We start from the raw sequence: 15,170 nt of genomic DNA on the forward strand, positions 1-15,170 counted from the left end.
ATACCCAAATGGTCAGCAGTGGTGTGTCTACAGCATTAGTTGATGCTTCTCTAAGATAAAGATGGTATAGCTGAAAAGATTATAACCCCCCAAAAAATTATAACTCAAAAAAAGTTATGAGGTGCAACACGTAACATGAAGTGCTTTTTAAAATTTATACTGTGGGTACCTGGGTTTTTGTTTTTTTTTTCTTCACCTGTTTATTGCTATCCTATGTACAAAATAGTTTTGTCTTTTTGGAGTACACACTGATGAAGCATCAGTGAACACTGCCTTTTGTGAGCTCATAGTCCAACAGGGGAAAGTGAGAGGTGTGTATTACCAATTTGAAGTTATCAACTCCCATACAAGGCGTGATCTAGGCCTGTTAGGAAGCCAGAAGGAGGAATTACTTCTGACTGGGGATGGGAAAATGGGTCAGGGACGTTCACGAAGGATGTTTTTTACTACGCCTTGAAGGAGGGGTAAGATTTGTTGGGTAGGGAATGATGCTTTGTTCAGCTTAACTAGAGTCAGTCTGTGAATGGGCAAAATAGGAAGGAAGCTGGGTAATGATGGTGACCCACGGTGAATGATAGGCGTTTGTGTCCTCCACACGAAGGCCAAGTTCACAAAGGTCTTCTGGGTGGTTTTGACTTATAATGCACTTTTCTTGGAAGTAAATCCAGTAGCAGGATTGGAAGTTTAAAAAAAAAACAGGGAGGAGTTCCTGTCGCGGCACAGTGGTTAACAAATCCGACTAGGAACCATGAGGTTGCAGGTTTGATCCTTGCCCTTGCTCAGTGGGTTAAGGATCCGACGTTGCCATGAGCTGTGGTGTAGGTTGCAGGTGCAGCTCAGATCCCAAGTTGCTGTGGCTCTGGTGTAGGCCAGTGGCTACAGCTCCGATTGGACCCCTAGCCTGAGAACCTCCATATGCCGCGAGAGCGGCCCAAGAAATTGCAAAAAGACCAAAAAAAAAAAAAATTTCTCATTGTGGCTCAGCAGCATGAACCCGACTAGAATCTATGAGGATGTGGGTTCCATCCCTGGCCCCACTAAGTGGGTTAAGGATCCAGTGTTGCCACAAGCTGCGCTGTCAGTTGCAGACGAAGCTTGGATCTGGCATTGCTGTGGCTGTGGTGTAAGCTGACAGCTGCAGCTCTGATTAGACCCCTAGCCTGGGAACCTCCGTATGCTGTAGGTGGGGCCCTAAAAAGGAAGAGACTGGTCACAAGCCTGTGTGATACTTGCCTTCAAAGTCTGAGAATAATGCCAGTGGGTGTGGAAAGCTTGAGGCAGACTAAGTGGGAGATAATACCCCGGAAGGTATTTACTTGCCTAAGGACTTTGCACTGATTATAATGAAATTGAAGCAAAGTTCAGTGTACATATCTGAGTGACTTGGTGAAATGCAGGAATGTCATTTGAAAACAGAATTGAAAAATAATAATGAGGTAAATTTAAATATGTTCATTATTCTTTTTCTGTTTTTTTTTGTTTTTTTTTTTTAAGAGACAAGGAAAAATCCAGGACCAAACTATCAGAAACAATCCCTCGGGTAATTAAATCTTCCATTTTATAGCCGTGTCTTGTATTGGATTATGATTAATAAATGCTCAATTTTAACCTTAGGAGTTTCATAACAAATTGAAGCAATCTTGTTCATTTAATTCACATTCTCCTTTCTTACCCCTTCTTACTCTTTCCCAAGCCTGACTTCCTAACTCAGCAACTTCACTCAAGCTGTTTGATTTTATTATTAAGTTGGGCATCATCTGAGGACAGGCAGAGAGTCTTTTAAAAATCTTACTGTTAGGTAAGCAGTCAAGGAAAAATTCATAGAAACACCCAGGGAACCACATTCTAGTACTGATGTGGACCAAAGCTACCATGTTCCCACCCACCCTTCCTCCCTCCTCCCTCCCTCTGTCTTTATTTCTCTTTCTTTTTAATTGAAGTATAGTTGATTCACAATATTAGTTTTAGGTGTCCAACATAGTGATTCAGAATTTTTATAGGCATTCCCATCGTGGCTCAGTGGTTAACAAATCCAACTAGGAACCATGAGGTTGCGGGTTTGATCCCTGGCCTTGCTCAGTGGGTTAAGGATCTGGCTTTGCTGTGAGCTGTGGTGTAGGTCACAGACAGCTCAGATCCCGAGTTGCTGTGGCTCTGGCGTGGGTTGGCGTCTACAGCTCTGATTAGACCCCTAGCCTGGGAACCTCCATATGCCACGGGAGCTGCCCTAGAAAAGGCAAAAAAGACGAAAAAAAAAATTTTTATAGATTATACTCCAGTAAAGTAATTATAAAATAATGGCTATTATTTTCTGCTCTACAGTATATCCTTTGCTTATCTATTTTATACATAGTAGTTTTTATCTCTTAATCCCATATCCCTGTATTTTTTTTTTTTTTTGTCTTTTTTGCCATTTCTTGGGCCGCTCCCTCGGCATACGGAGTTTCCCAGGCTAGAGGTCGAATCAGCGCTGTAGCCACTGGTCTACGCCACAGCCACAGCAATGCCGGATCCGAGCCACATCTGCGACCTACACCACAGCTCACAGCAACACCAGATCCTTAACCCACTGAGCAAGGCCAGGGATCAAACCCACAACCTCATGGTTCCTAGTCAGATTCATTACCCAGTGAGCACGATGGTAACTCCCTATTTCTTAATACTTAATGGTATTAAGGAGCTTTTTCTGAGTATATGAGTAGGGAGTTGTACTTCTTGTGTAAGAAGTTATGGTTTGCCGCAGTTGTGTACGTGTGCTTATCACTACATTGGAATGTTTTCTTTCTTTCTTTTTTTTTTTGTCTTTTTAGAGCTGCTTCTGAAACATGGAAGTTCCCAGGCTAGGGGTCGAATTGGAGCTGCAGCCACCAGCCTACACCACAGCCAGAGCAACAAAGGATCTGAGCCGTGTCTGTGACCTACACCACAGCTCACAGCAACACTGGATCCTTGACCCACTGAGCAAGGCCAGGGATCGAACCTGTGCCCTCATGCATGCTAGTTGGGTTTGCTAACCACTGAGCCACAATGGGAACTCCTGGAATGTTTTCTTAAGGAAAAGCTGAGAGTTTAAGAATCAGAATGGAACTGGGAGAAAACAGTGGGCTTACTTTGGGTTTTAAAGGCAGTGTTTTTATGACTATCTTCAGTTTCTGTTAGGGAAATAGGTTTTTATTATGTCTCTGTAAGTTCATTATATCGTCTGAATCAGCAAAACTTTTTGTAAAAGGTCAGAGTAAATATTTTAGGCTTTGTGACCATGTACAGTCTCTGTGGCATAGTCTTTCTTTGTTTTGCTGTTTTGTTCATCCCTTTAAAAATGTAAAGCCATTCTTCAGCTCATTTTCAGCCTGGCTTTGGCTCTCTGCCTGTGTTTGTCACCCTCTGGTGGAGCATGAGGAGTTTGCATGCTTAGGATAGTTCTCAGTGCCTTCTGGCCTAGGGGGATGGGGAGAGAAAATCTTGTGTTTAGAACGTGACACCTTTAAAGATTTCCTTTAAGATCAGTATTTCTCCCCCTCAACAGATTCCTACCGAACTCTTTTTTCCAACAACCCCTGTCTCGAGTCAAAGTTTTTCTCCCGTTAAGGAAAGTGTTCCAAGAGGACATCTTTCAGAAGCAGCAAATACTTACACGATGAGACTTATAAATAATCATCGAGGTTCACCCCAGTCTGAACCTGAGAGTAACAGGTCAGTGGCTAAAATGTGTTTTTCCATTTGGGGAATGAATATTAAACAGCCTTTACTTGACACCTTTATGCACCTCTAAAAGAATGTTTATGTGCATATGAAAAGTCTTAAGGACAAGTTACTTTGCTTTTATTGTCTAAACTTATCCCCACCGCACTTATGTTACCTGTTTAAATCAGTTAAAAGAATACTATTTTTATTGTGAAAGTTGTTGAAATTGTCATCGCTTTAAAATTCTGTATAGGATGAAAATTCCTGCTTTTAAGGTTATCAGTATTTAAGTCAAGAACAACAGGAGCAGTTATTAGCAGTGCAGCACTCTGATGTCAAGTGTGACCCATAAGTTCTTAGCATAGCCATGCTATCATGGACTTTGGATTGGTGGGTGGAGAAGAAAACAAAAGGAAGGTGTATGAGTGATACCTGAATTGGACAGTTAGCTCTCTTGACCAGAATGCTGAGGGAAGGCTTTATGATTCGGTGCTATTTAGGCTGGTTCCTGAAATTCTAAAAGCAGTACTTTGCACAGGCGGCCCATTAAAGGGAATAGAATGAATGCAAGTGAAGGAAAAAGAGCATGCTGTCAGTGAACTAGTACTTTTGGACTGACTCCATCTGATATTTGTTTGTCGAAAGAAGATTCTCTGAAATAGTGGGGCCAGGTGCTCTGAGAGATTTTGTAGCCTTCATCAAATTCTCAGAAGTTTGATTTTTGAAAATTCAGAAAAGAAATACCTGCCTTTATGCATATATACATCAAGGAGAGCATATTTTGAAATAGCTTGCTATTTATAGCCTACATTTTGAGGTCTTATTTTGTGGCAGGATTGCTACTTAATTGAGAATGTGTGATTTTTTTTTTTTTTTTTTTTTTTTTAGTTTCTATAATATTCTTGGCTTTTCTTCATAAAGATGGTTCCAGACAAAGTAAGGAAAAGTAAAATCTGTAACGTTTACAGAAAGACTTTTGGAAGTGACTGTCATCAAAGTGGGAGAATAGAGATACTTCATTAATTTTTAAAGCCTATATTCTCAAATTCATAGAAACAAAGTCTGTGGAAAGGGATACCTAAACTAAGTCTTAAGAAAGACAAGTGGGTGGGAGTTCCTATTGTGGCATAGTGGAAATGACTCTAATATCCATGAGGTTTCAGGTTCAGTCCCTGGCCTTGATCAGTGGGTTAAGGATCTAGCATTGCTTTGAGCTGCGGTGTAGGTCGCAGACTCAGCTCAGATCCCATGTTGCTGTGCCTATGGTATAGGGTGGCAGCTGCAGCTCCTATTCAACCCCTAGCCTGGAACTTCCATATACCGAGGGTGGGGCCCTAAAAAGCAAAACAGGAGTTCCTGTCATGGCTCAGTGGTTAACAAATCCGATTAGGAACCATGAGGTTGCGGGTTTGATCCCTGGCCTCTTCCCAACCTGCAAAGTCTGGCAGTGCTGTTTCTCCTTCTCTGTCAAAGGTAGGGAGTTTACTTTCTGAAGGAGTTTTTATTGCTGGGGATGTGGGTGAGCCAGTGTTGGAAATAAAAGGAGTAAGTGGAGTTCCCGTCGTGGCACAGTGGAAACAAATATAACTAGGAACCATGAGGAGGTGGGTTTGATCCCTGGCCTCGCTCAGTAGGTTGAGGGTCCAGCATTGTCGTGAGCCGTGGTGTAGGTTGCAGACACAGCTCGGATCGGCTTAGATCCAGCATGGCTGTGGCTTTGGCATAGGCCGGCGGCTACAGTTCTGATTAGACCCCTAGCCTGGGAACCTCCATATGCCTTGGGTGCGGCCCTAAAAGGACACAAGACAAAAAAAACAAAACAAAAAACAAGAAGGAGTAAGGGAAAGTTTGAATACTGAATGGCAAGAAACCCTCCTCCCTTCCTTCCCTCATTGGGCTCCCAAGAGAAAAGCCCTAGGTAGTGGTGACAGCTTAAGCACCCTTGGGATCACACACCCAGACCTCACTGCTTTTAGTCTGAAATATAACCATAGCCAAGGACTCCTAGATGTACAAGCCTGAAACAAAGGGAGTAGAAGAAACTACATGAAATTTCTTGGGAGGTGGGCAGGTGTACAAATCAGTCTCTTAGAGTGGAAAGCTAAACCGGCGGAAGATAGAGAAAAGAAGAGACAACCTACTGGAGGGCCAAATGTCAGAATGGGAAGAACAAAGGGGAGGAAAAAATGTAAGACAGACTTAATTTCCACTAAATACACAGCATAATGACTGGAAAAAGATAAGAAACATCATCATGAAATTTTACAGCACCTGGGGAGATTTTTTTTTTTCAGAGAGCAAAAACACAGGCTATGTGCAGAAGATCGAAAGATCAGGAATCAGAATGTCAGAAACAGTGAATGGTAGATAACAATGGAATTTTAAAGTTTTGAGACAGTAATTTAATTTCCAACCTGGGAGTACATATGAAAATCAAACCAGCAATGAACTTGAGAGGCGAATAAAGATATTTTCACCATGCAAAATTTCACATTTTTTGTGTCATGTGTACCCTTTCTCAAGATTTTATTGGATATCATGCCTCTCCATAGGAGAGAATAAGCCCACAAAAGTGGGGAATTTGGAGTTCCCGTCGTGGCGCAGTGGTTAATGAATCCAGCTGGGAACCATGAGGTTTTGGATTCGATCCCTAGGCTTGCTCAGTGGGTTAAGGATCCGGTGTTGCTGTGAGCTGTGGTGTAGGTCGAAGACACGGCTCGGCTCAGATCCCGTGTTGCTGTGGCTCTGGCGTAGGCCGGTGGCTACAGCTCCAATTGGACCCCTAGCCTGGGAACCTCCATATGCCACGGGTGTGGCCTTAGAAAAGGCAAAAAAGACAAAAGGGGGGGGGGATTTTTCTTGAGTAATGAGGTCTTAACACATAAGGCCCAAATAGCAAACCAATACAAATACCCAAGTGGGGCAAAAAGTTATCAATTAGTGATAAATTCACAGAAAACTAAGCAGATGAAGAAAATGAGACAATTTTTAATGCAGGGGAAGGTGTTTTCCATGAGTGATAGGCATGCTGGTTTGCTTTGTGGCTCATGTTTATCACTGAATGTTGATAAAAATTGTGATGGGCAAATGAGAATAGTAATGCCATTTGCCGAGCCCTGAGATTCAAAGAGCAGCCCTGGGGTGGCTGGTGGGCATTCTGTTTGGAGACGTTACATTGAAATGCCAGAGGACTCAAATGAAGAGATGTTTGGCAGTATAAATTCTGGTACTTGAAAGAGGTCTCAGTAGTTTGTTTCCTCATCTGTAAAAGGAGAAAATAATCTCTACGTCATTAAATCATTGGGTAGTACTGTGTATTACATCATTTTTTTAAAAATGAGCATAGGCATTTCTTAGAATTTCAAAATAGATGACTTCAAGGTCATCTATTTTGTCCATATCTACATTTTATAATCTTAAACTTTATATATAAAATTTTTTTCAGCCTGAAAAGGAGACTCTCTACTCGTTCCTCAATTTTGAATGCAAAGAATCGGAGATTAAATAATCAAGTATTTGAAAATTCTCCTTATAAAGATGATGATGAAGATGTCATCATCTTAGAGGAAAACAGTACTCCCAAGCCTGCAGTAGATGATGATATTGAAGTGAAATTGCAACAGAGTCACATGGAACAAAGTGGTGTTCAGGTGGAGCCTGTGGGTGATAATGAACCTTGTGGCCAGACTAGTTCTGCAGGCACCTCCTCATCCAGGTGCGATCAGGGAACTACTGCAGCCACCCAGACTGAAGTACCAAGTTTAGTCGTTAAAAAGGAAGAAACTGTGGAAGATGAAATAGATGTAAGAAATGACACAGCTATGCTACCATCCTGTGTGGAAGCTGAAGGAAAGACACATGAAACCCAGGAAACTTTTGATAAATCTGCTGGTGATGCTGGTTGCCAGTTTAATGAACTGAGAAATGAGCTGCTTCTCGTCACCCAAGAAAAAGAAAATTATAAAAGACAGTGTCATATGTTTACTGAGCAAATCAAAGTGTTACAGCAGAGGATATTGGAAATGAATGACAAATGTGTGAAGAAGGAGATTTGCCATCAGTCTACTGAAACTGATGCTGTATTTTTACTTGAAAGTGTTAATGGCAAATCTGAAAGCCCAGACCATATAGTATCTCAGTATCAGCAAGCTTTGGAAGAAATAGAAAGGCTGAAAAAACAGTGTAGTGCTTTGAAACATGTAAAGGCTGAATGCAGTCAGTGTTCCAGTGGTGAGAGTAGAAGTGAAATGGACGAAATGGTTGTGCAGCTTGATGATGTATTTAGACAGCTGGACAAATGCAGTATTGAGAGGGACCAGTATAAAAGTGAGGTGAGTTATATCATTCAGCATAATGAGAGTCGTGGGAGTCCAGGGGCCTCTAAACCTTAACTGTTAGTTGCTGGATTGGAATAAATCACTTAACAGTATTTCAAGGTGTTAACTGCTTATCTACTGGTTCTCAACTGGGACTGGTCCTCCTGGGGGCATGTGGAAATGTACAGGGCAGCTTTGGTTCTTAAAATGTCCTGAGAAGATGGGCATTGCTGGAATTTAATGGATGAGGACCAGGTCTGATAAATAACTATACAAGGTAGATGATGATACCTCATTTTATAGACATACCCTATGTTAGGTACCATTAGTTTCTTTTGCAGGTGACATAAAGCCTCAAATAACAGTAGCAGCTGCATAGTCATCAGAGACCCGGGCTTCTTCTACATTGTTGTTTGCTTCTCAACCTGCAGTTGTGGTCTGAGATGGCTCTTGAGGTCTAGCCAGCATATCTGTCCACATACCATAGCAGGAAAGAAAGGGTGGCAGTTCCTGAAAGCTGCTTACCTGCCATTTGTTACAACTTAGTCACCTGGCCAAAGGATACCTTGGGAATATAGACTTTACTTGGGAGTTCTTTTACTGAGGAAGAAGGCACCATCAATTCAAATTTGAGTAGCTCCTTTTAAAAAATGTCTTATATTTATGTGGTGTTTGAATGGAGACTTTCTCTGCTAAAAGGAATGTGGAGGAGTTTTCATCGTGGCTCAGGGGAAATGAATCTAACTAGTACTCATGAGGACTCAGGTTCCATCCCTGGCCTCGCTCAGTGAGTTAAGGATCTGGCGTTGCCGTGAGCTGTGGTGTAGGTCACAGATGAGGCTCAGATCTGGCGTTTCTGTGGCTGTGGCACAGGCCAGCAGCTGCAGCACCAGTTCGACTCCTAGCCTGGGAACTTTCGCATGTTGCAGATGCGGCCCTAAAAACACACGCAAAAAATGGGGAGTTTGGAAATGACATAATGGTACTATACCAAACTGCCCCTTCTTCCTGGAAATACTGCTGACGTAACTGCTCGTTTAAATATTTCTCTTGATGTATTGGCTCAGGAGCTAGATGACAAACCATATAAAAATAAATATGAACTTTCTGTTATAGCTGGTGAGTGTGCAAGAAGTGAAAGTCACTATGACAACATAATTAAGGCTTTTTTTTTTATTTAGGCATTTTAATCTTTTTTAATTTTAATTTTATTGGAATGTAGTTGATTTACACTGTTGTATTAGTTTCAGGTGTGCCCCAAGTGTATCAGTCATATGTATAAATAGGCATTTTTATCTTGGTTTTTCAGTGTTAGGTCCCATTTGTTTTTTGTTAAGGTTTAATTAACATTTTTTTATTCTCTTAATGTAAAAAGATAGAGAAGTGAAACTAAACAAAAGGAAGCTTTATTTATAGAAAGATAGTGTTTTTGGTGTGTGTTTTGTTTTGGGGGGGAGGTAGATGTCTTAATTTTTTTATGATAATTTTTGTCAAGCAGGGCTTCCTTTATTTTTTAGCTTAAATTTGTACTTTGACATTAACATTTTAAAATTTTATTTATAAAATTAATTTTTTGTCAGGTTGAATTACTGGAAATGGAAAAATCACAAATCCGTTCGCAATGTGAAGAACTGAAAAATGAGATTGAACGATTAAAATCTACAAGTCAACAGATAGGAGCAGATGTGTCAACTTCAAGTAACATCGAGGAGTCTGTAAATTATACTGATGGGGAAAGGTAAATGAGGCATTTCACGAGGGCTGCAGTTCTGGTTATCATGATGCTTGCTTGCTAGCACACAGCAAACATTGTTCATCGGAAGTTATTGACTCCTGTGATCCCACATTATGACAGACAGAGACACAAAAGAAGGCCAGGTCGTCATCCTTCCCTTCAAAGAATTAACAACTTAGTGAACTTCACTTAAATGAAATAGGAATTTCAAAGGAGTAAAGCTCTGATGGTTCCGAGTGGTTTGAATGTTTTGAGGGAAAAAGGGAAAATTGAGCCAAGTATTGAATAATTGGCCGAATTAGGCAATTGACTAGAAGACAATGAAACTCAAACTTTTTTCACCTCGATTTCTTTTATTCTGTACTTGGCACCATTTCTTTATGGTCTGCTATGTCATTTTACTATATGCCTTCACCAGTTTTAACTTTAAGGAAATTACAAAATTACTAAAAGTTGCCATAGTATGTAGGTGATTAATTAGGAAAAAGCTCTGTGAAAATAAAATAAATAGCAAATGAATGACTACTCTTTCTCAGTAAGATATATTAAATGGGCTTGGGATTCTGACAGTGTTGGTGGTCTTTTGATAATTTGCCATTCAAAAAGTCATTATAGGGAAAAAAAACCCAACAAAGTCAGTCAATAAGGGCTAAAACTGTGCAACTCTTCCTGCTAATATAATAAGATTTGATACCTAACAGTTACTATGTTGAGAAATATTCTCCTACCATCCTCATTTGACATTAATTGTTTGTTTTTAAGTTTTTGAAGGACTTCATTAAATCTATTCATAGAAATAGGATGATTAGATTAGTACACATAAGCATGGAGGGCAAGGGGTCAGAAAAAAAATCCCTCCTGGTGCTTGTAAAAATGCAGGTCCTTGGGCCATAGTGCAGTTCTGAAATTGGAAACTTTTAAGCAATCTCCCAAATGATTCACTTGCCCACCAAACTTTAACTGATGATCTTTTAGATCTGTACTTCAAAGACGGAATAGCCACATTTTGTCACTGACACTTGAAATCTAGATAGTCATTGGAGTTCTCTTGTGTCACAGCAAGTTAAGGATCTGGCATTGTCACTGCAGTGGTGCAGGTTTAATCCCTGACCTGGGAATTTCCACATACCTCGGGCTCAGCCAAAGATAAAATAACATGCCGGATTTTGACACCCTAGTACAGAACGATGCCTCAATGTTTTGACTGTATGATGAAATAGTATGTTTTATGTAACTGGAATTTGTTTCATTTTACTTTTTAATGTGGCTGTTTGAATATTTAAAATCGCACATGGAGCTTACGGTAGCGCTCTCAGTGCTGTTGGGTACACGACCACAGGGATCTGTGATGCGTCTTGTAGACAGGAGGAGTTAGCCAGGACAGAGAAACTCAGAGGCTGGTGAGGTCGAAGAGATGATGGGGTCCTGCTGGGCTTTTGTCTACTTTTCATGGGGAAGTGGGCCTGTGGTCAAAGGTGAGTGGGAAGGCATGGACAAAAAAGAGACTGGTATAGGAATGATGTAAGATGTTATCGACAGTCCAATGGGATCTTAGCACAAGCTTACAAAACATGCTTAAAGTCACATTTTTGTGCATTTTTGTCAACCCAAGGATGAGCATCTTGCCCCTTCAGAGATTTCATTGTAGAAAGATCCTAGTATCTAAACTAAATGTAGACCTGCAAAGAAATACATTTTTATTCTTAGACTGGTGTTCTTACCCAGTTTATCACTCCTGTTTTCCAGGTAATAACAAGATTTTCAATTATAAATAACATCTTGTAATTACGTATTTTACCAATCCGTATTTTCTCCACTCTCAAATTAAAATTTTATTGGTTGGAATTCCCGTTGTGGCTCGTGAGTTACGAATGCATGAGGATGTGGGTTCTATCCCTGGCCTCGCTCACTGGGTTAAGGATCTGGTGTTGCTGTGAGTTGTGGTGTAGGTCACAAACACAGCTCGGATTCTGCTCCGCTTTGCTGTTGCTGTGGCATAGGCCAGCAACTAGTTCCTAGCTCGGGAACTTCCATATGCCACAGGTGTGGCCCTAAAAGAAGCTAAATAAATAAATAAATTTTTAAGAATTGTATTAGTTGAAACCAAAAAGAGCCACTAGTTTTATGAGACTTTACTTACCAGTAGATAAACATGTCATTATTAAATTATGAATTAAGTGAATTATTAAATCCAGTTTCCTCGAGGAAGTTTTGCTTTTCCTTTAGTTTGTATATCATTGTACAGAGATTGGTTTTAATGTTTCTCTTAAATTTTAAGCCCTACATGAGTATTAGACTGTATAATTATAATGTTCATCTAATAGGTGTAATATTTGTATTTGCAGCCTCAAACTTCGATCTCTTCGAGTTAACGTAGGACAGCTGCTGGCCATGATTGTACCTGATCTCGATCTTCAGCAAGTGAATTATGATGTTGATGTAGTTGATGAGATTTTAGGACAAGTTGTTGAACAAATGAGTGAAATCAGTAGTACTTAAAGGATATTTTATGTGAGATAATAAAAGTATTTGCTCAAGCCTTCTGGTTGTACAGCTTCAAAATGTAAACAAGTTTGTTATAGAGATGATAGGCAACAGACTGAAGAACCATAATCTTTTCTGTATTCTATGCATTCAAGTGTGGACACAAATATGTGGACACATTATCACACCTTTTGAAATGCCTGTGAATCATTGGTATTGAGCAGCTACATAGCTAACTCATGATTCTGCTTTGAAATGTAAATATTTGTAATTAAGTTTGCACATATTTTTTTATTACCCTAGAGGACTCAAGTGTTTTCTCACGAAGAGGTTTTCAGGTTGCCCCTAACCTTTGTGCAATCTTTTCTGGTTCCCCAAAGTGTATTTTTCTCTGACTTGAGGGCTGTGCCATAAGACAAATGGGAACATTACCTTTGATTTTCTTACGGAGAAGTTTAAAACAGGGTTTTAAAAGATGAAATAACACTCCTGATAAGTTGTAAGTGAGTTGAGTATTAATGTTTCTGCTGTAAATTCTTACCTCCTGAAATATTTTATTCATGAAAATAAGGTGAGGAGAAACTCGTTCCATTTTGCCAAGACTTTTTGTGTGTGCTGAGATTGCCAATCATGGTTAAACAAAAAGTGTTTTTCTGGAAAGAAGTAATGATCTTTAGTATAAAAAAAGTATCAAAAACGTAACATGTCCCACCACATTTACTTTGAAGCCCATTTTTGGCTGCTTAGTCCACATGGGGTGGGCACAATAATTGTTTAATATTTTTTTTCTGAGATTTCCTGTACAGAGAGTCTTGTAGGTGTACTGCAGGTTAATGCGAGTTGAAGACCATCTTTTGCCAGTGTATTGCATACCTTTTATTATTATTACAAACCTAAGTGTTTTATATCCTGGATGAAGCAACAAACCCCTTAGGATTATAGTATTACATGCCATAAAAATTATGCTTTATTGGTCCCATGTTTTGTGCAATTTCAAAGAGATGGCTTTCTATTAAGTATAACTATGTATATATAATTAAGAATCGTATTTTCCACAACTGAAATGTGCATTATTTTTTCAAAGTTTTATCATTGCTATTTATTTTAACTTTTGTTTCTGAACATTCAATACATGTTCCTTTTGTATGCTTAATTACATGTCTGTCTTGTACAGTATTCAATTTTTACTGTATATTAACTTCTAGGAAAAGCAAATAAATTAAGATTGTTTTTATTTGCTTGATAAAGTAATTGAAAGTGTATTTTTGGTATGAAGATGGTTTTCTGTCACAATTGTATCTGCTTAAATTTTAAAATATCTTGTAATAAAATAAAAATATATATGATGGCTAACTTCAGATACTACTTTTAAGGAATTCTATATTCAAGTTATATTTTGAAAACTAAAACTGTTAAGACCCTCAAGTTGAGCTCATTTTACTATATTAATTAGAAGTTATATTTAGAAGACGAAGTCTGTGTCCGTTAGGACTCTAAGACTGAGCTCACCTTGAGAGTGTGTGTGTGTGTGTGTGAATTTTACACTCGAAAAGAAAATTTTTCTTTGTATAACTCATTTAATCTAAGAAACCCTGCCTAAATGATAGCAGCTGTATATAGCATGTCTAAGTTTGTGAATATTTATGTAGCAGTTATTTCTGGAATTTGCTATTTTTCCCTTCCTTTGGGTCAGCTATATTCTTGCACAAATACGTATTTTACATGGCTGTAAACTGGCTTAATGGGAAAGCTAATCATAGAATTAATAAGAGAAACTTGCTTGTTAAATTGATTCTTCAGAAATATTTACCTAATACTCACTCTAAGAAAACACTGCCAAGATATGAATCTTTGACAAGGTGGCTGACACAGAATTTAACAGAACAACAACATGGGCTTTCATGGCATACATAATATTGAGGTGTATTGATACCTTTTTTTAAATTTGTTAAAAGGCTAGTGTGAGAGGACAGTGTTCCTTAAACTAATTATTTATAACTTTTAAAAAAAGTAAGTGTTCACACAGCAGGAGCAGTGTGGCCTATCGATGTGTCCTTTATTTTGGCCTCAAATTCCTAATGTCGGCAGGTTGTGCTGGTGACTCTGCCTGTGGTCTCAGACACTTGATTCTTGGTATCACATAGCCTTCTAAGCGTTATTTGTCATGGAGGAATAATCAGTCATATGTACTGGTGGTTCTAGAATCACCTAGAGTTTCTAAAAATCCCATTTGAGGCTGCACCACGTACTAAATTAAGAATCTCTGGGAGTTCCTGTCATGGCACAGCAGAAACAAATCCGATTAGGAACCTTGAGGTTGTGGGTTCGATCTGTGGCCTCGCTCAGTGGGTCCTCATTGCTGTGGCATAGGCCAATGGCTACAGTTCTGATTAGACCTCTAGCCTGGGAACCTCCATATGCCGCAGATGCAGCCCTAAAAAGACCAAAAAAAAAAAAGATTCTCTGGGGTTGGACCAAACTACCAGGGTTTGGGATTTTTTTAAGGCCTTTGAATGTAACTTCAGAGCTGAGAGCCACTGATCTGTATCCTCCAGTGATGTATTTATAAACACAGAACTCAAGTGGTTCCTGAAATAAACTCAGGATCTGCACTGCCTCTTTCTCAGTTGGGTAAGCAAGGATGGGGAGAAGGAAGCAGATTGGTGCTTCAACTCTGCTCCTTGAGATGTAAATGCAACGGGATGATTTAAAGTGAAAAGACTTCCCACTGCCTCCTGAAAGGTAACCACTATTGTTTTATAACCTTCCAGAAAATATTAGCTGCATACATATACACTTTCATATATATGCATTCAGTTTATATTAAATTTTATCTTTCTATTTGATTATATATTTGTATCAAATTTACACACATATTGCACCATATAATAATGGGTAACAATGTTTCCATATTACTCTTGAAAAGCTTTGGTAGCTTTCTGTGACATGAA

At 39.3% G+C, this 15,170-nt stretch overlaps 1 protein-coding gene across 4 annotated transcripts in view; it reads left to right on the forward strand.

The window, feature by feature from the left end:
• The window catches only part of MORC3 (MORC family CW-type zinc finger 3), a 42,059-nt gene extending 28,492 nt beyond the window's left edge, over window positions 1–13,567 (forward strand). For all 4 annotated transcript variants that reach the window (XM_047796196.1, XM_047796206.1, XM_047796221.1 and 1 more), the window contains 5 exons: window positions 1,495–1,540; window positions 3,527–3,693; window positions 7,130–8,015; window positions 9,581–9,738; window positions 12,081–13,567. In XM_047796196.1, coding sequence (XP_047652152.1) covers window positions 1,495–1,540; window positions 3,527–3,693; window positions 7,130–8,015; window positions 9,581–9,738; window positions 12,081–12,234 — 1,411 coding nt within the window. In that variant the 3' untranslated portion in view covers window positions 12,235–13,567. The remainder of the gene's footprint in view (window positions 1–1,494; window positions 1,541–3,526; window positions 3,694–7,129; window positions 8,016–9,580; window positions 9,739–12,080) is intronic.
• Window positions 13,568–15,170: the final 1,603 nt, after the last annotated feature.

The sequence above is a fragment of the Phacochoerus africanus genome, chromosome 1 (assembly GCF_016906955.1).
Source record: "Phacochoerus africanus isolate WHEZ1 chromosome 1, ROS_Pafr_v1, whole genome shotgun sequence".
Taxonomy (NCBI): domain Eukaryota; kingdom Metazoa; phylum Chordata; class Mammalia; order Artiodactyla; family Suidae; genus Phacochoerus; species Phacochoerus africanus.